Genomic DNA, 24,271 nt, shown 5'->3' on the forward strand with positions numbered 1-24,271 from the left:
TGTTCGACGGACAGTTGGTTGAATAAATAATAGTGGAATTATACAAAGGCTGTCACTGCCATATGTACAAAGAGAAAGACGGCACTGATCTCATGTTTCCCATATAAGCCTGGGGATTCTTGATATGTGAACCAATGATTTGCTGTCGGAATAAAACAAAGCAAATGTTATTTTCTGCAGCATGCATACAGGTGACAGTTGTTCATGCTGATATTTAGCAAAACAGTGCCACCCAGAGTGTGTGATGGGAATTGCACCTACTGTTGCGACTTCAATAGATGGCGCTATTGCACGGAGTATCCGGTCAGTTACTGCTCTGGAGGAGGACTGAAATGATCTCATCAGCACTGTCTTTTAGAGACCTCTACACGTGTTTTGTGAAAGACAGGAAAATTGGTTATCTCGGTTTAATTCAAGCACCCAGTGCATTTAATCGGCAGGGTTTGCTGTATAATCAGGAGCAGAAATTATCCGAGATAAGAGCCGTAAGAGAAAAAAATACCATCCTCAAGCATTTGAAACTGTTAATTTAAGAAGTGCACTTGTGAGCTCTGCAGATTTTTAGCCTGATTTACTCATTCTAATGGGCCTTTAGGGAACTAATTGGATCTAGAAGCTTAATAAGGCCTAAATAAAGCCCGCCACTTCAGATAACCAGAGATGCGGTAACCAGTTTTTCATCTGCTCAGAAATGGAGTTTAAAGAAAAAGAGTGCGTGTGTGTTTTAGAAAATCTCCTTTCACAGCCAGATTCATATTCTTTCTCTGTTTTTGTTGTTTCACACAAAGCATCGGTCACGAGTGAGTGACTGCCTGTAGATGTGATGGATAGGCCTACATTGGTTTGGCTGTAAATCAAGGCAGAGGATTTAATGTGTGGTAGCTGATGTGAGTCATCAGGTCACACAATAACTCAGCAGCTGTTTCCTCTTGCGGATGTAAATAGTTTGCCAAACATTAGCCTGTGGCAAGAATCTCTCCTTGACTGCGTGCGTCTCTGTATTCATATGTTACATTTGTCATATTAACAATGGCATTATACAGAAAAGCATTGCATGCTCTTTTGAGAGGGCAGGACACAATGGTATTGTCTTTATGTTGAACGTATTCCTATTTCCAATATGTCTGTTGATTATTAAAAGGATGGTCCATCCAACCAACCAATCAATCAACAAACAAACTAAATAATAGTATTAATTCTCAGAATTTCCAAGCTTATTTTAAACATGTAGAGCAAAAAAATTACTTCCTTCCTTTTTTTAGAATTCATTGTGTTTCTCACCTAAAGCTATTGTAGAGACTTAGAATATAGCATACAGTATAATGCTTCTTTGTTGTTGTTTTTGAAACCTGATCAACTATCATTGTATAAGAAAGTGAACTTTATTAGAAACCTCTCTTTTTGTATTTCACAGAATAACGAAGCTCATATGAGTTTGGAACTTGAGAAAAAAAAATGACAGGTTTTTTTTTTCTTTCGAGTTAACGATTCCTTTAAGGCATAAAATCACACTAATGAGGTGACAATTTAAGTTGTTGCATGTTTCCATTTTTGTCTATCCTGTCATGCAGGCTTCATGCAGACAATGACTTGCGATGCCTGTTCATTTTCACTATTAGCTGTCAGATGTGGTCTGTTGTCAGTTTATTTTTAATCTTTCCTAAACTTCATTTAACACAGTCCCTGACAATAACATGAGAACATGAAGCAAAACATCTGCAGTCTGTACACACTAGCTTTTTAGCCAGTTTAGATTGAGCAAATATGAAGAAAAAAGTCATTGTAATTTCTAACAATTAATTTATTTTAATGTCAAACCACTCTGTCTCTGGCTTGTAGTGTGGCAGATACATTACTTTCACTATTTCTAATGAGCAATAAATGTTTGGTTTGGTTTTGGTTCGTCTCTTTTAAAAATTGCTCCTAAGACCTCACCGCAACAGTGCATGCAAACTAGATCCAGATGAGTGTTTTAGACCTCAGTATCGTTTATGTACAAGGTAAACTGTCAGATGGCCTGTCTGAGAATCACATAAAACTAATAGGTTGAGATAAATGCTGTTTACCCATACATGCCTTTAAACAGCGCCCTTTACCTCCCCTTTAATTAGGTGCTGAAAAATAATGAGATGTTAATGAATTGTTCCTTGTAGCCAATGCCTAACAGATAGCCTTTAATTATTCTGCACTCTTCCATCTTCCTTTTTCCTCCAGCAAATAAGCCAGCTGTCATGTGAGGTACTGAAGATTTACCTTCCAATCTTTAGGAGTTTGATAAGGCTGTAACACATCGCTCTCAAAACACTTTTTCTATCATTTGACCCTGTGCTGGAAGTATATTAACACTGCTGTGTCTGCACGGGGTGGGTCAATCAAGTGCTGATGCTTTGGAAATGTAGGCCTGATAAGAGGCAGTGCATGCTTGACATGAGCAGGCCACAAACTTGCAGCTTAAACCAACATCCAGCTGGCTTAAACATGCTCCTTATTATTCAGTGGGCATGTGATGCTGAGATAAAGCGTGTACAGCTTTATCTTTTTACATGTAGTTGTGCTATATGTTGAGATGTGCTAACTGCAACATTTCTGAAACGTATTAAATAAAAAAAATTTAAAACAAACAAAAATGTAAAATTTATGTTTTGGCTAACAGATATGGTTAATAATCAATTGTATACAATTATAACATTGCACTGATAAAATGTGAGAACCTGACATTAATAAAAAATATCACAATTTTCCTAAAAATGTAAATGTTTATATACGTTTATACATCTGGACTTTCAAGACTACCTTTTCCCATTCTAATTAGTGTAATGTTTAAAATATTATTAGTGTAAAGACTTAAATGTCACAAAAGATTTTTATTTTAAATAAATTCTTGCTCTTTTGAACTTTCCATTCATCACATAATCCTGAAAAAATATGAAGCAGCGCAATTAATAATTAAAATCAGAATATTAGAATAAAAAAACTGAGCATCATCTAGAGTAAAAACTGTTATTTATCATAATATTTCACTATATTAATGGATTTAATAGTATCAATAAGAACAAGAAGTTAATTTTAATCATATGATGCCAACATATTACTTAAATTTTTGGTTTCCCATTACCATTTTTTTTTATTAAAAGTTTTATTTTTATTTATTTTTTTGTTTTAGACGCTACTCAACACCCACTTCATCATCTCCATTATTGAATCGCGCACTCATCACACTGCTCTGCTCGCTGAGTGTTTACGGTAGCTCGCGCCTCTCGTCCTGAGTGAAACTAGTACTTTAATCGCGCATTTCGTGAGCGTGGGTTAATAGCTCTCTCTCTCTCTCTCTCTCTCTCTCTCTCTCTCTCTCTCTCTCTCTCTTTGTTGCTGAGTCGTCCAGAACTTCACGTCAGGATTATGGGCTTTGACCTAGACCGTTTCGAAGGTCCCGTGGATCCGGACCTAATCTGTAAACTGTGTGGGAAAGTTCTAGAGGATCCTCTCAGCACTCCGTGCGGACATGTCTTCTGCGCCGTCTGTGCGCTCCAGTGGCTCTCCAAAGTCAGCAGCTGCCCTGTCCAGTGCCAGAAGATCTCCAGGAAAGAGCTGAACCACGTCCTGCCACTAAAAAACCTCATTCTCAAGCTGGACATCAGATGCGACCACCGTCAACGAGGCTGCAACCGGGTGATGAAGCTCCAGCATCTGCCAGAGCACGCGGAGACCTGCGAATTCTCTCCGGTCAGATGCGGGAATGAAGGATGCGACGCGGTGCTCAGCTTGAAGGATGTGGCTTCGCACATGCGGGAGGGATGCGAGCGCAGGGCAGTGGAGGTCTGTAAGGACGGGTGTGAACTCGCGCTGACCCTCAAGGAGAGGTCCGAGGACCACAGCTGTCTCCAAGCTCTCAAGACACACAGCGGTCTCCTCCAAAGCAAAGTGCTGAGTCTGGAGAAGGAGCTGAAGCGCCAGTCGCTGAGCTTCAGTAAGAGGGAGAGATCGCTCCTCTCCAAACTGTCCGCGCTCCACTGCGAGCTGCACATCACAGCGCTCACATTTCAGAAGAAAATCACCGAGTACAAGAGCAGGATTGACGCGCTGTCAAGCAGCTGGATGCCCCTCGAGAAGGTCAGTGTGAGTTGTGAATTGAGTGAACACTGAACAGTCAACAGTGTAACAAAAATCAACACTCAAAGACTGGAAGCTTCAGTTTAAATTTGTAAGTCAAATCAAAGTGACAACCTGTAGCGCAGTTACCTTGAGTTGAATTACTGATCAAGTTGAATCTGTGGGAACTCGAGTAGACCTGAAATCACTGTGACAACTTAAATCCAGGGGAGCAAAGATATTGTCAAAACACGTGGTAGACATTTTACTCAAGAGTGCAGATTAATACTGACATGGCCTGCTATGAATGTTTTGTGGGAAACAGAAAAAAGGTGGAGAAGATAAGGTTAATTTAACGCTGAACTGTAGTGTGCCATGTTGTGACTGTCAACCAGCTGGCACTTTTTTGAGCAGAGTAACTCTTTTGAAATATGCAATATTTTATATATATATATATATATATATATTTTATATGAAGTATTTTTATATAATAAGATATTTCTGTTGATTGACACACACGGAGATTTCTCTCAAGACTTTTTCTCTCTCTTCACTGTCACCAAGCCAGCACTGTCAGTTCATTATCATGTCAGTTTAAAGCATTCACACTTGAATGATCCAGATCTGAACAAGAGAAACATAACTTGAACGTCCTTCATTCTGTTTTCAAATGCTTTCACATAATTACACCGTCTCCCATCGTTTTCAAGCAATCTGAATGGTCTGTGAAACAAACAAAATGAAGATTTAAGTCTAACTGAGTTGTCAGGAGGAATGTCTTGTGGACTTCAAGGACATAACATCTAAACAAGAGTCCCTTCTTGCTCTTTGCGCTCTCTGTGGTTGAGTCAGACACTAATCGAGAGCTCATGATGCTGGTCTCACTCATTGTGACAGATTTCCATTTCAGCGGGGGATGCCACTGCTGTTTGATAGACAGCTTACTTAAGTTCAGATATTTTAAGGCTGTCTCAAATCTGTCATTCTTGAAAAGTCACAGGCCCTGCCTTGATTTTCACTCGGCCACATCTGCCTCATGACAGCTGATCAACCCCATCTGCTGAGAGATTTTTGACGTCTGTCATGGAGGAGTATTACAAATATGTACTTAACTTTACTCGCCTATCTCTTGTACATAACAAATATGATTAAATAATCCAATTAAAATGCATTTAGGGGTCTAAGATAAACCTAATCACACCTGCTGATGACAGCAAGTGAATTTACAGACCGGAAATTCTCTTACCAGCAATAAATATTTATCTTTTTGCCCTGATCTGAAGGAAAGCAGTGTGATTTAATTCCTCAGTAATTTCTTCTACACACTTCACCGTGTCCTGAATGCGGTGAACACCTGGCCACACGTTGATAAATTATTTTCAGACATTTATAGCACCTTGACTGTGATTTTGCCAGGTGTCTCTGAGGGTGTGATCTGTCTCCACTGCTTGATATATGATAATTCCCTGAATCTCATGTGGCTTTGCCGTTTCATTAGGTAGCTAATGGAGGGAGCCCTGCTTCTTAGGTGAGAGATGGTTAGTAGGGTCAGTGAAGCTGGGTTGAAACCTGCTGTAGCAGTCTGTTGCAGCATCTAAAATATGTCATTTGTGTTTCTTTCTTTCTGTCCTATCTATCTAACCCAGGGTGAAGAAACAAGGAGCCTCAAAATCACCCTCCACAGAACATCATCAGGATCTCTTGGATTCAGTATCATTGGAGGAAGATTGTGTGGGGTATGTAAGCTGACTGTGCAAAGATCTACCATGTAAGATTCATTTAGATCAAAAATGTACATTTTTTAAATTATCAAGAACCAAAAAGGGTACAAAGCACCTTAAAAGTATTATAAAAGTAGTTCATATGACTTATATACACTATTTCTCAAGTCTTCTGAAGCCATTTATTAGCTTTGTGTGAGATAGCTTGATTCTTTGAAAAACATGCTCACCATTTACTTTGTATGATATGAAATCAGCTTGGACTGGGACACTTTTTGCCATAGAAATGACTGGGGAAAGGTATCTCATTAACCCAGATTAACTTGGTTTATATTTAAATGACAGAAATAAAAATGTAATGCTATGGAACCCATTTGTAAATGTGGGTTAGTTCATCTTTTAGCCACAGAATGCACTTGCACAGTCTTTCCTAACTCAACCAACCCCGCCATTGTAAGAAAGAAAAACAAAATCAGCAACTGAGCCACATGTAAAAAGATAATTACAGATTGAACAGTTTGAGCTCCACACATTTCTCTCGAGTACATTGTGTGAAATGCGAGCGTGGGAGCCATTAAATTCTCACATAGATTGTGTCCAAGTGGAGAGAAGAGAGCAAGCTGTGGGTTTGGCTTTCGCTCGCATCACATTCTCTTCTCTAATCTAGTGAAGAATCACCACAGGCTGTTTACCACCTGTTCAGTCTTAATGGACAGCCATCTTAACCTTTTTTCAATGCATGTTTATGCATGTTATACATACATTTATGTATAGAGGGCTTGCCCTTGAGTCAGACTCATGCTTCATTCAGAATTAAGTTGAGAGTGCATTTTATATTTCGATGTAATTGCCAGAATGCTCTAATTCAAGTCTCCAAAATGAAGCCGAACAACATGAAGAGGCTTACAAGATAACAAAAAAGTATCTGTTCTTCTCTTGTTAAACTAATGGAAGTCTTCTGTTGTGTGATTGTTTTAAATTTCGTTGAATTACAATTTATGATTTTATAATTTTATTTCATTTATTATTGCAATTTAATATATAATGAAGAGTTTTATTTTATTATAATATTTCATTTATTATTTCAAAGGTTTATGTTCGAAGCCCATCCATATATTTTGCATTTAATATATCGTATTTCTGCTATCATCGTGTAATAATGACAAAGCTACTTGTTTTCAAACTTTGAAATGTTTACAGTTACATTTATGCATTTAGCATTATTAATTTAGTATGTTCCTCAGTAAAAACAATAGTTATGGATTTTGTGTTATTAGTTATTGATAATTTGTTTTTTTAGCATTTTTAATTCAGATATGAGTTGGATTATTTTAATATATTAGTGATATTTTTACTTAAACTTTACATTCTTTAAATGTTACATTTTTGAAGACTTTTAAGTCATTCTGCAGCCACTTTGTGAATCTGCTGAAGCCCTCAGGTTGAGAAACACTGTTATGAATATCTAACAATGTATTGATTTTTTTAAACTTTATTTTAATTAACTAGTCTAATTTTCAACATTTGCTTCTATCTAAGGAAACAGAGCAGCATGGGGATTTCAGTGATGGCATCTATGTATCCAAAATAGTGGAAAACGGAGCAGCTGACAAGGGCGGACTGCATGTTCATGACAGGATCGTTGAGGTTTGTCAGTTGATTTTATGGATGCAGAACTTGCTTTTAAATTGAAGGTGCAAGCTTTTTCTTAGACAGGATGAAGACTAAAATGCTGAAGGCAATCAAACTCCACACTGTGGAAGAAAAAGGTCACCAAGACAATCACTAGACAGATGAAAGCCAAAGGAGATAGACATCATACCACTAGTCTGAGCTGCTCAACTGGTGCCAATGTTTTCACAGTCTGTTTGTTAGATTTGTCAGATCCAGTCAGACTAACAATGTTGGCGCCATTGTAGGTTGATTTCACACTGGGCAGACTTCATTAAAAAGGGTGTTAGTCTGTATATCCGGCAGTACTGTCTCAAATAAGAGGAACAAAGTGTTTCACATATAAAAGAGAATGCTTTCTATAAGGGCACATAACAGTGACAACACAACATTGAGAAATAGTAGCTTGTAAATATCTACGAAATGTGACATCTGTGCCCATCCAGAATGCTGTTAAAACATCAGCTTGTCGTTAAGTGTCTAAGAAAAAACCCATGTTTTCATTGAGTGGCCCCTTATATGAGCAGAGCAGACCATGATGATTTCTTTCTCGACTCACTTTGTCTCATGTGGACTCTACGCTGTCTGTCTGACGTGATGAACATAACAATGGCAGCAGTGCCTTTTGAAATCTGTGCATCCCACTCAATTAGTTCCCCAAAGAATGCATGATACATCTGCTGGTTTCAAAGAGGAAGTCAGCCATGTAGCTTTTGTGGTGGTCTCATGGCTCACTTTTATAAACAGAGAAGGTACAATTGGGTCATAGATGACATTTTAAAAATGTATGGTTTTTTTTTTTTGTTTTTCATGAAGCACAAAAAAGAGAAATTATAAATTATAAGTAATTAATATGACTTCTATGGTGTATTGCAGGTTTTCTTAAGTCTTGAGTTTGGATTTTTTTAGTGATTGATGACTTGAATTCTGTTCTATTATACAAAGTTGTTGTGGTACATTGAATTCTTGGAATATTGCTCACAATGTCAAATTCTGCTTTCTTCTTTTATGGTATTTTTTTGTCTTTTTGGGTATTGATAGTCATGATCATTATGAATATTAGACTACCTAATTTTGTACTGTTTATGCATGACTAAGTTAGCCATTAGAAAGATTAGCAGGGTTCATGGGCAATCAAGACAGGTGGAGCTGGGGGAGGTGGAAGGTTTCAGAGGAACTCGCAGCAGGACTAGCTTACAGTGAACACTAAACCAGGCTATTTAAGTGTTGAAAAAGCAATCTTATTGGCTGCAGAATATGTGTCTAACTCCAATCAACTTGTGCCATGTAGTAAACTATTTGATTGCTAGCAGATTGCATGTTAAGGACCTATCAGTCTGACCAGCTAGAGTTTCAATGTTGAACTAGATATCTATATTTAATATTACATTTTATATTTAATAAATATTTATAACATTTAATATTTTCATATTTGATTCAATATTTATATATGATTTATTATTATACATTTTTTCATACATACATTTAATAATTTCAACATATTTTAAACAGCTAAAGTCTTAAACACTTTTGATTGAAAATGATGGCTTACATTTAAACTAACATTTAAACTTTAAACTAGTTAATTCTTCTGGACAAAACCTCATCAATGCTCAGATAATTTTACCTAGTCAACAAATTTTAAGTGTTGACAGTAGAGTGTCTAGCCAAATTTCACATATAAGGCCAAAATATGTAATTTTTCAAGTTATAAAAATGCATGTACATAATCCAAAAATGTGAGCTTTGACGCCAGCCTCTTTTTTGTTGATCTCTGATGAGCAATTGTTTGTTCATTTCTTTTTTTTTATGTTTCTTTATTTATTAGCTGTGTGGTATAGCAGGAAAATCTGCTTGCCCTGTCATGTTGCACTGACATTTCGATGTGTTTGTGTATGGATTAACTAAAGGCTTTCCTGAATATGCTAAAAGACATACCCAGGTGAATCACATACATTAAGCATGTTTGTGACATCTTGTAAATCTGGAAAAACAAACTATTTTCTCCTGATTTAATATGCATGGGCAGGACAGCTACAAGCACACTATTTTCCTCCTTCAAGTTGTGGGTTTACGAAAGCATTCCTCCGCTGATACTTTCATTAAGCGCACCAGTGTGTGGCGAAAACAATTGCTGTGAGCCAATTCAGAGGTTAAGACCACCAGCCTGGGAGGTCAGTGTCAGCAGGATAGCAATGATATTTTAGCCTGCAAAGTTTATAAAACGTGCTTTGAACTCATATGTCGCACTAGGGGGTATGTTGCATCCTACAGGAAAACTAGGCTAGAAGGCAGTGATCTGGGTCGAAGCAGTTTTGGAAGAAATAGGAAATATGTTTGAAGGGAAATTCTTTCTAGATCTTGATTTGGTTTTCAAAACAGCCATTCTCAGGCTCTCTGTAGCTCAGGCCTTCTATATGAACCTGACAGACCACAAAAAAGTCCCCTCAAGAAAAGAGATTCAGAAGAAAATCACTCCTGTGGCAGTACGTTCTCAGAAAACTCAGATTATTAACCATCAGCAAAAGCCTGTGAGACCAAAAGGACACTGTTCTCATTACAGAGACAAGGATGTGTCCTTGTTAAGTGATTGTCTAATGTTTTGTTTATGACATGGGCGCTTTATATAGAGGTCTACCTCAGTTTCTCCCTTTCCATTTGAGAAAAGTGTTGAGACAGACTCCTTTGATCACGGTTTGCTGTTCATGCGAGTTAAACCCTGAAACCGCCTTTTCCGACTTCAAATCTCCAACTGCTGCTGAGAATAATCACAACACGTGGTGAATAAAATTAAAGATACAGAGAAAAACATCAGAAAGGATCATGGAAAGATTAGAGGAATGAGGAATTAGGGCTCTGACAATGGTCACTGAGCTGAAAGCAAGCTCAGTGAATGAAGATAATGCAAACTCTGTTGTGCCTTAGGACTAAAAAAACTGGGGTGTTGTACAACTTGTATGTTACATAATGCAGTTGCTGCTGGTATTTCATATCAGTGGTCTTGCCACATTGTTCCTTTTTTATTTTTACACAGATTTTTATATTTTTGGAAGACGTTTCTTAAGCTTATCAAGTCTGCATTTATTTGATTAAATAAACAGTAATATTGTTAAATATTATTTGTCACGGTTCACTACTGTGCTGGAACAAGGAGGGTGGACACAAAGAATATGACCATGAACAGGCTTTATTATCTCACAAGGAAGGAACACACACAGAATGACATTTAAGACTGAACGCAGGGCTTAAATACAGGAACTTACTGAGGGAATTAACAAGACACACCTGGAATCAATAAACACAGTTAGGAACAGGAACAGGAACAGGAACAGGAAGGAAACCAAATAAGGGCAGAAGCTGAATTTTCAGCATCATTACTCCAGGCTTAAGTGTCACACGACTCTTCAGAAATCATTCTCAAATGCTGATCTGCTGCTCAAGAAACATTTCTTACAAGTATCAATGTTGAAAACAGTTTTGCTGCTTTTTATTTGATTTTATTTTATAAACCGTGGGTCCGGATTTTTTTTAGAAGAATTGAAAGTATAGAAGAACAGCACTTAAAGTTTGTCAGTTAATATTTTCATCAGTGTGTTTACTCGTAATATTAAATATGTTTTTTTTTATTTTTTTTTTTTACTAATTTTGTTATGATCTTAGGTTGTAATTAAGGAATACTGTACTTTAAGATGCTAATTCTTGTGGCTGCATCGGATGCTTTATTGCAGAAAAAGTTCAAAGTATATGGCTTTATTCGAAGCATATGGTCCATACTTTAAAGCTGTTTCTAATCAAGTCATGATGACTGTGAAATGTTCTTATCATATTCACATGCAATACATTTACAGTAATTATAGTTAAGTGTCTGTGAAACTAATGAGATTCATTTGAGGAATGCGTTTCAGTAAATGCACATTACATGACAGTTTTCTTGAGAACTGATGTACAACTCTACTCAGCCACGGCACAAGATTCATTAGTCCCTGGGAAAGGAACAAACAGCAATTCATTGGTTCAGTTCAAATGCATGTTTTGGACTTATATCATTAGAAACATCACAAGGATGTTAAATGTGGGTGCTCTGATGGGCCGTATGAGGATGTGCAGTAGCTTTGACCTATTTCACACTCTAATGTTGACAGCAGCACATTTAACACCAGCATTTACACTGGAATCAACCTTAAGAAGTCTGAGATTTTGGAGTCTGAATTGCATGATTTGACTTATACCTTATGATAATGGCAGCAGGCATATTTCAGGGCAGATCTCACCACGCCTGACAATGGTCATGTGCATTGTTGTTCATAAGTGCTTAAGACCAGATATGTATTGGCTAGTTAACAACGTCATAAAACAGTAAAATGGAATGAAGATCAGAATTTAGTAATTTGATACGGTAATCTCCAAACAACCATTAAAAAAACCAGGGAGATGAGTTTCCCATCAGTCAGCATTCTTCAGTCTTTCAAGCACATCTATTTAACATTCCTCTAGCAATATATCATCAAATTATGCTAAAATTATGTTTTAGAAGAGCAATGTGAAAATAGGCTCTGTATTTAAAGGATTGTTTCAAACATCTGCAACTAAGGAAATCATTGCCTAACATCTCACCCCAACATTTACGGGTTTGTCTCCTATGCTTATAGAAACGTCACCCTAAATTGTTGTTCTGTACGTGTACAATATACAGTAGTGAAATTACTGTAGGATGATTCACACAGCTTTAACCATATAACCACATAACTGTATACCTAGATACTAAAAAACTTGGTGGTGTGATGGTAATTTTAGACATGCATTTATAGCACCAGAACTGTAGGCTTGGCAAGCTGACTTTTAAAAGTCTGGAACAGAGAAGCTCTTGTGCTCCACAGATTTGACTGCTTGTGCCTCTCGGGGAAGGAAAAATGTGAGAAATCCCCTCAGTGGTGTACAGAGCAAAGTATTATAATTAAAATTCTGCTAGAAACCTAAAAAGAGACTCAGAATTCATGATTTGTGAATTATGTAGATTATTTTATTTGTAGATTATGACAGCGTAAGACATGTTTGAAAGATTAATAATGGTCGACTGATATGGATTTGTGTCTAGACAAAATATTCAAGAAAATAGGAAGTGATATGTGATTAAGGCTAATGAAATAGCCCCAAATTCACAAATATTGTCTAAATATCAGCGGGTTGTAATATTAATTTATGAGTTGTATAATATAGACGTATAGACATTTTATCTCTATTTTGCCTGAGAGACTGAATAAAAAGCATCATGTATTGGGCAGCCAGCCATTCATTTGCATTAATATGTGTGCATGAGTTCAAATGCCTTCATTACTTCTGAATTATAAACAATGTTTGATAAGCAATACAACCATCCAGATGTTGCTGATTGCACAAACACTGTAGAATTCTGAATGTATTCATTCTGAAATTAATTAAGAAATTCTATTGATTGAATTGATGAATCTGGACTGACCTTGCAAACACAATATAGATTTGGTCTTTGAATATGTATTTAAGGAAGTAGAAGGGAATGGAACTCTGAAGTTTAGTTATAGTTGTACCTGTAATTTCTTCTTTTCAGCCATTCTTGCTTTAAAAAAAATATTGAATCACTTTGTTTTGCAACTCTCCTCATATGTCTCAAAAAATGACTCTAATGAGACTATTTTCTCTCACAGAAATGTATAGCGGTATGAAGAGTTGTGAATGCAGATGACTGTAGATTCATCCATTTACTACAGGTTAGAGTGCCCAGAAGATCTTCTGCATTCATCTCCGTGAAATGGGACTCTGGTCTTAAGTTCAGCCTTGCTTTTCTTGGCATCATCCGTTCTCTTGTAGAAAGAAGGCTGAGCGGCTCTTTTGAACAATTGTTTATTTCCATTGTTCCTTTCAGGCCATTTTAAAACTTGAAAGCACGATTAGTCTCAAAGGAAGTACCTTCTCTTGAACTCTTGAATGTGTGTTATTTTAGGAGCACTGAATTGAAAGGCATGTCTCCGCAAAGCAAACCGCTACAGCACTCCCCTGCAAGTTTTTTCAAGTAATAAAGGCATGTTTTCATGGCTTAATAAAGACATGCAGCACCTCTTTTCCTTCTCAAAGCTTGTAAGGTCATCTTATATAAATAGCCAGAAAACAGACCAGACCTGTTTAACTACAGCATTAAGTTAATTTACCTGGTGTTAACAAATGGTGAGTGGAGCATAATGTACATCCTGTCTGTGTACAGTACCTTTTATGTGCACAATCAGTAGTACATTAAAGGAATGAATAATCATTATTTACTCTCCATCATGTTGTTCTGAACCTGTATTACATTTGTTGTCATCAATAGTGAACCAGCACCTGTATAGGTGTATATAACTGTATATAACTGCTACTTTTCTGTTGCTGAAGATAAAGTTCCCTTTAGCACAAGTAGAGCCAGCATTTTAAATGTTACCTTGGTAAACCAGACGGATAAAAAAAGTCTGTTTGTTCTTTGTGTCTGTGGAGTTTGTATTAAAAGCAAGGGGTCAGCTGTCAGTGTTTGAACAGGTGTTTTTTGTTTTTTTTCCATTATTATATAAAAAAAAAACTCCAGGATTTATTTCCAGAAACATTTATGCTTAATACTGCAAGGCAGCTATGTAGAATACTGTGTTTAAAAGCAGCTGAAGCCCCGGTCCTGGAATCTAAATGGGTTTATTTGTGGTTGTTTTTCTACGAGTTGTCCTAAAAGTGCACAACAAAATGTCAGTGGGGCAAGTGCTTTCATGTCAGGATGTTGAAAACAGGTTTACAGGTTTGTCTTCTGTGGAAATCCTGAGTGAGTGAGTGCAGTGCGACTGTGTTATTATGATAATTGTCTTGATGTGTCGAAAGAGTATCTCATGATGAGGTAGAAAGTGATTGTGGAGAGTACAGCACCTTAGCAAGCAAGAATCACGATTCACTAAATCATGATTCATTAGAATAAATGCAATATACCATGAAAGCATGAGTGTTATACTGATTTTACCACAGTTAAGAGTACAAAGACATCTCGAATCAAAGCCATGACCTTGTTGTTACTAGTTCCATGCGCTACAGTTTTAAATACAGGAAACCTACATGGATAATAATAATGAGCCTTGAGTTTTTAATTGTTGTTGCACAACTAATATAAAGTTTTACAGTTCAAAAGTTTGGAGTCAGAAAGAAATTAATTGTTTTACTTAGCTATAGTGCATTAATTTGATTAAAAAGGTAAAGACATAATGTTACAAAATATTAATATTTTAAATAAATATACTGTTCTTCTGCACTTTCTCTTTATCAAAGCATCCTCAACAAAAATGTATGGTTTTTAAATGGTTATGCACCAAATCAGCATATTAGAATGATTTCTGAAGGATCATGTCATGCTGAAGTCAGCTTTGCCGTCATAAGAATATTATATCATTTTACATTTTATTTACATTTTTAAGTCTTTCACACCATTACAGTTTTGAATGGTATTATCTGGGGCCTAATAAAAAAGAATAGGGTTTGCAACACTTTCATATAACTGTCCAGATGGTTTAGAATAGAACAACAGAATAGAACAGAAGTGTGAGTCACGGTTTTCCTGAGATGTTCAAAAAAGACGGAGCTTCGCTCTGCACAGTCACAAAAGGTGACTCAGTCCTGACACTGTTTTTCCACAAACTGAATCATCTCTGCTCAGTTTACAGGCAGAAATAGGAGATAAGACCACAGTGAACTACAGCACAGCTGTCCAAAGATGTTACAAATCTCTACAAAGCACAGAACTGATAAAGCTCTCTGTTTCTGTAATGAATTAGTTCAATTATGTGCCAGCTGCAAATTTCATGAGAAATGTTCTATATTGATTCCACACTGGAGGTTCCTGCAACTGAATTATTTTTAGAAGTGGAGTGTTTAATTTCTGCAGCACTTTGCAAACGTAATTGCAAAAATAATGACTAATGCCATTGGTTGAGAAAGTGAAAACCCACACTTCATCTTTAAGTTGGCTGTATGCACTGCGGCAGACACTGCAGCTCAGTGATACACAACCTCAAGCAGAGATTTTCATTAGCCTGATGGAGCACTGAGCCATATGAGAGGATTATATAGACCCTGAGGAACAGCTTAATGATATCTGGATATCAGTACATTTAAGTGTAAAGGGACATTCAACCCTTTACTGCTGCTTTTACCATGTGCTTCCTCACTGTTTGCATACATAATTATGTATGCCCAATACATACTGCATGCAGTCAGTGATCTGGAAGGATTGAATGTTGCGTTTTCTTCCCTCAGAGAACACCATGTGTCTGGTTGTCCTGTGTGTTTGCATGGCTGTTTGCCACCAAGAATACACAGCGTCTGTTACACTGTTAGTTTTCTTCCCTTTCACTAAGCTTTACCAGGTGTTTTCATATGTAAATGTGTATTTTCACCCTTTTTATTTGTAGAATATTGGAGATAGGACAGGAAATGATGAGGAGGGTTACAGGATCCGTAAACATCACGTTAGATTCAAACTCACATCACCCACATGAGCACCAGAGCTCAATGTGTCAGAGCATGTGGGCAAATTCAAATGACTCTTATGAGCTGGATCTTCTAATGAATCATGCAAGAAGACTGGTTAAAGGTTTGAATTAGTCAGATGAAGCCTTCACTAATGTTTACACAACATAGGTTTCAACTAAAAATGCAGAACGTCTGCATTTTGCCATTCATTGAAAACAATACGGATATCGTCTCCTTGTAAACTATGAAAAAGCAAATTGTAATTACATGCGTAATACTGTACGTGTTTGCTTTATAAGTATGTGTGTAGATGCATAGTTTTTCTTCACAAAGTAATATCGCCAACTACTGGCCTGGCATGCATAATACAGCGTTTTTAGTCATTTTTGTGGATGGAAATAGTTTTGACAACATTGTCGTCTGAACGCAAATCTTTTTGAAAACACAAATGTAAATATACCCTAAATAAACTCACTGAATCAATCTGCCTCATGACATTTTGTACATTTAAAAAGAAAAATACTTAATATTTTATGATAAATGTACATTTGTATATTAAAATATAATCATTTTACACTAAACCATTAAAAAGTTTTAAATTTATATGATTTTTAACGTCTTTGAAAGCTTCGTATGCTCACTAAGGCTGCATTTATTTAATCAATTACACTTCAGTGTTGTGAAATATTATAATAATTTGTAAAAAAAAAAAAAAAAAAAAAACATTTTTGCTTTCTATTTGAATATATTTTAAAATCTGATTTATTTCTGTGAACAAAGCTGAATTTTCAGCATCATAACTCCAATCTTCAGTGTCACATGATTCTTCAGAAATCATTCTAATATGCTGATTTGATGCTCAAACATTTCTTATTTCTATCAGTGTTGAAAACAGTTGTGCTGCGTAATATTTTTTGGAAACTGATATTTTTCGCATTTATTTTAAATGGAAAACTTGTGTAACGTTATACATTCCTGTCACTTTTGATCAGTTTAATGCATCCTTGCTGCATAAAAGTATCGTCCTTTTTTTTTTATCTTACAGACTTGATGTAATTTCATCAGTATGTTCTTGTAGAGTTCTGAAACTTTCAACTCCGGTTGTTTTTATACTACAATAACTCGAATAAGGAAATTTTGGTTTCTCATACCATGAACCATTCAAGTCCTGTTCATTTCTGCAGTAATGTGGTCCGAGTCAATTAACGCATGATAACCAGTAACCTTCACCCTGTCTGTGACATGCCACATTACATCACATGCTGAGCATTCGTGTACTTTCGGAGGAATAACAAATAACAACAGCCTCCAGTTGTGCTCATACCACTGCTGAGTGCTCTGACATAACAAAAGCTCATTTTACTGCTGCAATTTTCCTATCGACGTGCTCATGCCAGTAATTGGAGAAGTGAGCTTTTTAATTGGCCCCCAACAAAACATTTTCACGACTTGTTTCCGCACATTACGAAACAGCCTCTTTTGCGCCACACCTGAGGAACATGGTTATTATAATCTTTGGTAGTGTTGATTACGGGTTTGAATTGTTTTTATGATCAGAAAAACAACATAGTTGAGAATACAGACAAGGCTTTCCTTTTTATGAGAGGGGGAGAGGGCTGCTGTGAATGGGAGGAGGGAACAAGCTCTCACATGCGTGGCTTACAGACACAAACACAGTCTCACGCTGGAGTTGTTGTGTCTGTAAGCCTCAGTCTCTTTTGTGATCACATTTTGGAGAAAGTGTGCTGTTTGCTGATGTGTTTCCATCATGGGCTGCAGTCTCTGTACTATAAAGCCGTCAGATGAGCACTACAAACTACTACGAAGCACGTGTCAGGTAAAAAAAAAAAAAAAAAAAAAAAAAGATAGTTATGAAGTTGTGTTTTGGTTGACTTGTCCGAGTCATTTTGGTTTGTTTATTCCTCATTTACATACGCTGGGAGTAATGGCTTCATAGTCTGATTAAATTCAATTTGATTAAGAAATGTCATTAATTTATTATTGAATTAATCACAATTTGATTAAGACCATTGAATGAACACATTTCGAATGCCTCACGCGGTTTGTCTCTGTGGGTTGTTGTGCATGCTAAAAAGGTTGCGAAAGGTTATTATGCCGAAGGAAGGAATGTGTTTCGGAGACAGTGTACATTTGACAGGGTCATGAGAGGGTCACACGCTACTGAAGAGAAATGTTTGGCGTCTCATCAAAATACTTAATGAATGTGTGTTTGTTTGTGTGGTTTGGTTTATTATAGATCAGTGACGTTCCCACCATCCTCGAGTAATTAGCTCCCACTGTAATTTACCCTCCAGATGACCTCCTGTATGGCTGAAAGAGTCAACTGAACTCTTTAAAAGAGGCTAAAAAAGGAAAATTGAGGCTAAATGCAAATATTAAAATGCAACAAGCCATATCTTCGCACATATTTAGAACTGTGAAATAACTAGGCTTATTAACTTCAATCCAATAAAATTATATTTTATATGTTTGTGCATCACTTAGCAGAAACTAGCAATATTCGGCAGATATTAATATTTATACACTACATTTCAGTGTTTGATTAAAAAAAAAAACGTTTGTATTTTGATACTGTGTAAGCCTGTGTAAAAAACAAAAACAAAAAAAACCTTGAAGTTTTAAATATTATTTACATTTTTTGAGTACATTCGACAAGAAAATATTATTTCAGGCCTTCTACTTAAAAATTTTGTGTTATATTCAATGTGTTACTTGCAGTTTCTTTGTAATTATTTCTGCAATTTGCTAGCAGTTTTTAAGTGAAAAGTACAGCCTACATTGTATGAATGAGATAAGTAGGCAAACTATAGAATGCCTTGCTTTTCAATGAAAAGATGGAAATAAAGTCTCTGATTTATCTGATTAATTCATGAAAAAAAAAGATCAACAGGTTAATCGGTAAACAAACTAGCTGAACCATTACATGCAGAATGTGTATTGCTTTAATGCAACTTTAAAAGTGGCTTTAGTCAGGCAAAGGATGTCTCGTTGAATTAAACTCAAGTATATGCAGTGAATTTTCTGCCTTGTGTGCCAAAAGCTATAAGAGAAACAGTGTGAGTGAGTGAATTTAAAGTAGTTTGTCAGCTCACACATGAATGGGCATACTGACAAAGTTCCCATGTGTGTTATTGCCACTGCAAGATTCCAGAACAGACAGCAGATTGAGTCGAGGTCCCTGAGGACATTAGCTTTGAGATTTGCGTTTTACAGCGCTTTGATAAATTAAGTTCTCTTCCATTAGTTTACTGGCACATAGCCATTTCCTTGTGCAATTCAAAAGCTTTTACACACCCTGTTGGACTTCAATCAATGAATGAAATCTCACTAACTGTGTGATAATGTTAAAACCGAACTTCCGGTCATAAATATGAACCAGCTTTGCAATGTTTAGCCAAATTAACAGTTTTTAGGTCAAAAAGTCAGTGTGTCATATGACAACATTGGCCTGGAGTCTTTCATTAACTTGTATCTGTTCTTATGTGTCTATATATTTTTCTCACTTCAGTCAGCTAGAAATATTTATAAGCCTAGTAACTGAATTAACAGAGTTGAATAGATGGCATTAGATCTGCTTTGTCTTTCTGTACCATACACCTGATTGTTTATAGTTTTAATTTTCAGATTTAAACCAGAGAATTTTATTATACATGATTTAAAAAACAAAATTCTAAAAAAAACAACCCTGAGCTGTCCCACCTGCTATGATTTACCTGGAATCCTGAATCCCCTCCTAAGAAATCAGCATGTTTTTGGATTTTGACCTTAGATCTTGTTTTAAGGTTAATGTACAGCCAGCCACACATGGCACTCAAGTTCAGTATTCATTGTTGGAGTTGGGACGACAATGCATACAATTAAAGTGACATTTTAAGTGTATTTTCAAAAATATCAATGCTTGGTTTGCATTTCATTTCAAGTATATATTAAGAGTTTTGCTCCTGACATTATGTAGATCTACTGCCTGTTGAAAGATATACAGATATACAGATATCATATAGAATGCAAAGTCTTCTCAACTGGTGGAGCATGTAAAAGCAATGTCAATGTTATGGTTTGGAATCCAATGGAAAATGCATATTGATGTACTTTGTATTATACAAATAAATTTCAGCAAAAAAGGAAACATCCCTTTTTTAGGATACTGCATTTTAAAGATAATTGTAAGATTCTAATATACTTTTAAAACATTCATCGGAAAGGGTTTTAACAGTGTTTTTCATGCTTGTTCAGTGAACCATCAATAATTATTGCAAATGTGACCAGAGCAATAACTGTTTGTATTATAAGACGCCTCGTTCTACAGTTCGACGGGAAGGGCAGCTGATCGTCCTCACAGTGTCAAACCACATGTCCCCCATGTTTTAGAACTTGCAAGTGGCTTGCTGGAAGATTGGAGTAACATCTTACAGCAAGAACTAGCAAATCTGGCTCAGTCCATGAGGATGAGATGCACTGAAGTTCTTAAAGCAGCTGGTGGACACAAGATACTCACTTTCAGAGCATGGGTCACCAGACGTGACCACATGTCATGTCAATTTAAATTTCTGTGAACTTGTTTAGTTTATGACTCAGTTATATATTTGATTTTCATACAAATGTTAAATTAAAAAATGTCAAACTCTTTATTCTGTAGGTAAATGGAAGAAGCATGTCTGTTGCCACCCATGATCAAGCAGTAGAGGCTTTCCAAACTGCCAAAGACCCTATTGAGGTTCAGGTACTGCGCAGGACAGCACACAATACCTGCAAAACTCTTGACCCAGCCCGAGGAATGGACAACAGTACTCAGACCAACATCATGCTGAAAACCTCGAACCAAATAGAGACTTTGGCCAAGTTACCATTACCTTCAACACCATGTATGGCTTTGCTGGACAGTTTCCGTTCACCTTCACAGTAAGTGCTAACCAATGATTCCTGTATCAAAACAAAGGATCTTAATAGAAATCTTCATATTAAAATGAGATTTATTCTGTCAACGCGGCATCAGTTAATGCTAATTTTTCATTGTATTGAAGGCATCAAATGGCAAGACGTGACTCACCTTACCCCTCAGACTTCCATAACGGTGTACAGAAAGACAATGAGAGTAGAGGACTGGAATACAAGGTATTGTGTTTGCATAGACTATTCACGCACTCTCCTGAGCAATGCACATTTAAATCATGTTTAATCTGTGTGTCTTCTGAGGTCATTTTAATTTTGATTTCATATACCGGCTTATATTTTGCCAAGACCACTTTAATTACACATGGATTTACCATGCAAATGAATCATCATCTATATAAGTGCAGGAAGCACTACAAATTCTCAGACTGGCTTTGGCAATGACTAAAATGTTAAATCTTTGTCTTCTAAATCAATTACCTGTGTTTTAATAGGTGGATCTGCAGAGGAAAACCACTCAGGATAAGCTTGGCCTGAAGTTATGTTACAAGACGGATGATAAGTCTGCCATTTATATCAGCGAGGTAGGGTTCTGCAGTGGGAATTTCTCAGGACAGTAATTGTTAAGGCAGTTTTTCCAACAATTAAATTTATGATTTAGTTCTTGCTTAGTGTAGCTCTAGGTTCTCAAGTCTATTCACAGTTAAGGCTAAATGCATTGTTCTGACCCTGCTTAGATTGATCCAGAAGGAATTGCAGCAAAAGATGGCAGAGTCCAGGAAGGAGACCGGATTATCCAAGTAGAATTTATTCTATTGGGTTTGCTTTGAATATATTGTCTCAAACATAAAACAAAGCTTATATGATTTATTTTTCACACGCTGAAGATCAATGGAATGGACATCCAGAGCCATGAGATGGCAGTGACACTTCTTACCAAGGTGGAGAGCAAGAATGTCACCCTCCTAGTGGCTCGACCAGGAAGTCAGGTCTGCTAACTGTTCTGTGCACTTGCAGATAAAGATTTTGGTCAATTACATTTGGACCACTGTAGGTCTGTAGGACCACTTTTCTGCAGAGCTATGCTCAAACACAATTTAAACACCTCAACTAACTGGAACAAAATTGTGCATGAAGTGGCCCTTCTGTATCAGGTTTGGACATCCATGATTGACGTAAAAGAGTGACATTGCATTTCTGTATGGGTTGCAGGATGTTAGCTGGTTGGAAAATAGAAGCACCTTAGATGACTTGCACTTGGGCACACTGGAGCAGCAACTTCAAAAGGTCAAGGAGTTCACTACAAGTATGCTGCAGCAGGTAAGTTAATAAGGGTCAAGTCAACAGTGTATTGCTCACTTCATCCAATTAAAGGAGCTATTCTTACTATTAAAGTGATTTGCAAGCTATTAACATATCTTCCCACTCTATTTAGCAGAGCACAAATGAAGAAGATGGAGGCACTACAGATACGGCTACTTTACTGTCCAACCAGCATGAGAAAGACAGCGGTGTAGGCCGCACAGATGAAAGCACTCGTAATGATGAAAGCTCAGAGCAGGACATCTTGGGGGATGACCAGAATTCCCTCTGTGACACACTCCCAGAAAGCCACAGGAAGTACATCTATAATCAGGAAACTGTCGAAAGTGGCAACATGCACCTAAGCAATGACTCGTTCCTTTCAGCTGACAATGGAGATAGTGGAAGCTTCCTTGGTATACCTGGCACGGCATGTGAACATTTCTGGAAACTGCTTGAATTGAAATCTCTGGTCAATGGTAACAGTCCTCAGGGATTTCTGGAGCATAATGCCACACTGTATGGAAAGGGGGTTAATGTAGACTGCGATGATCGGGAGATTCAGATGCTTAATGAAGAGTTGCTTAACATTGAGCTGGAATGCCTGAGTATCATACAAGCACACAGGCTTCAGGCTGAAGGTGGTGGTCAGCAAGCCAAAAAACCTAGTGCCAAGGACTTTTCTGAGCAAGTCCATCATGACCTCATCAATAACCAAGTGGATAATGAAGGCTCTACTAGTGCTTACAATACTGGAGAGAGCTGCTCGAGTTTACATCCTACTCTGGAACCAGATTCTCTTGAATTCCAAAGAATGGTTGCTGGAGACATGGGTAAAGGTTCTCCAATGCACAGACGCAACTCAACAACAGCATGCTCCAAACATAACCTCTCTCCCATTCAGGAGATCAGCCCTACCAAGAGTTTACCTGGAGATCCAGAGGTTACAAATCAGGGGAAAAGAAAGAGTAAGAAAAAGAACCCAAGGAAGAGTTTTTTGACATCCTTGCGTCATTCGTCATACAAGAATACCTACATCCCAGCCCATGCACAACATTACCAAAGCTATATGCAGCTTATCCAGCAGAAGTCAGCAGTAGAATATGCCCAGAGTCAAGTCAGCTTAGCCAGCCTGTGCAAGAATGCAGAAACCACCTCCACAGAGTCCAGGCTCAAGAGGGGATGGAAGGTAAAGATCCGTAGTGATGGAACAAGATACATCACCAAAAGGCCTATCAGGGACCAGCTTCTAAAAGAGCGAGCCTTGCGCATTCGAGAAGAACGTTGCAGTGTGACTACAGATGACGATGCAGCCAGCGAACTAAAACTGGGTCGATACTGGAACAAGGAGGAGCGCAAACAGCATGCGGCACGAGCCAAAGAACAGCGTCAACAGCGGGAACTCATGAAGCAGTGCTGCATAGAGAGCAAAAAACAAGCAGGAGCAATGGACAACAACAAGGAGCCTGATATTATCCAACTTAGCCGTAAAAAGATGATGAAGAGGAGGAACAAGAGGATATTTGATAATTGGATGACCATTCAGGAGCTGCTGACACATGGCACAATGTCCACAGATGGTACAAGACTATATAATTCCTTTCTTTCTGTGACTACAGTATAAGGGATTGCGTGGTTTAGGGCACATTACTAGTTTACTGTGTAAAATTATGTGAGGGTTTGTGGGGGAAATCTTGCCTCATTTCAAGAGGTGGGTCATATTGGGACTTAAGTATGAAAGCAATTTGTGAGACACAGTAGTTAGAGTACATATCCGTGATGATAAATTCAAGCAAACAACAGATTTCCTATCTTAATACTTTATAGAACTTGAGGGTGCACTAACATTGCAGTTTGTACTGAAATATTTTATTGAACGACTCATCATAGTTTAATGTAAGAACAGATGCAAATCTATTTTATGTGAAATTCTGGCTCTTATTTGCAGTTCACCCACTTATTTATTGTGATGGCTAGCAAATATTAGGTTTCACTTAAACATTGTGGTGAAAATGAATTGTGTCTATGACCTGATATTCCAAAGAGTTTTATTTAGATATGTTAGAAAT

General features: G+C 37.1%; 1 protein-coding gene across 1 annotated transcript; it reads left to right on the plus strand.

Moving 5' to 3' along the window:
- The first annotated feature begins 3,384 nt into the window (after nucleotides 1-3,384).
- Nucleotides 3,385-24,174, plus strand: pdzrn3a (PDZ domain containing RING finger 3a). The gene is made up of 10 exons (XM_059527428.1): nucleotides 3,385-4,110; nucleotides 5,736-5,825; nucleotides 7,350-7,457; nucleotides 20,647-20,909; nucleotides 21,032-21,122; nucleotides 21,395-21,484; nucleotides 21,638-21,700; nucleotides 21,788-21,889; nucleotides 22,113-22,220; nucleotides 22,339-24,174. Exons 1-10 carry the CDS (start codon nucleotides 3,400-3,402, stop codon nucleotides 23,824-23,826), a joined length of 3,114 nt encoding a protein of 1,037 aa, XP_059383411.1. The 5' UTR covers nucleotides 3,385-3,399; the 3' UTR covers nucleotides 23,827-24,174.
- Nucleotides 24,175-24,271: the final 97 nt, after the last annotated feature.

The sequence above is a fragment of the Carassius carassius genome, chromosome 37 (assembly GCF_963082965.1).
Source record: "Carassius carassius chromosome 37, fCarCar2.1, whole genome shotgun sequence".
Taxonomy (NCBI): domain Eukaryota; kingdom Metazoa; phylum Chordata; class Actinopteri; order Cypriniformes; family Cyprinidae; genus Carassius; species Carassius carassius.

What these genes read in the sequence shown, in the direction of transcription:
- pdzrn3a (XM_059527428.1), top strand. Translation starts at nt 3,400, where the DNA reads ATGGGCTTTGACCTAGACCGTTTCGAAGGTCCCGTGGATCCGGACCTA. An exon ending in TTGGAGGAAGATTGTGTGGG is followed by an intron (nt 5,826 to 7,349) that starts GTATGTAAGCTG and finishes CTTCTATCTAAG; the next exon opens with GAAACAGAGCAGCATGGGGA. An exon ending in CTACAAGTATGCTGCAGCAG is followed by an intron (nt 22,221 to 22,338) that starts GTAAGTTAATAA and finishes TCTATTTAGCAG; the next exon opens with AGCACAAATGAAGAAGATGG.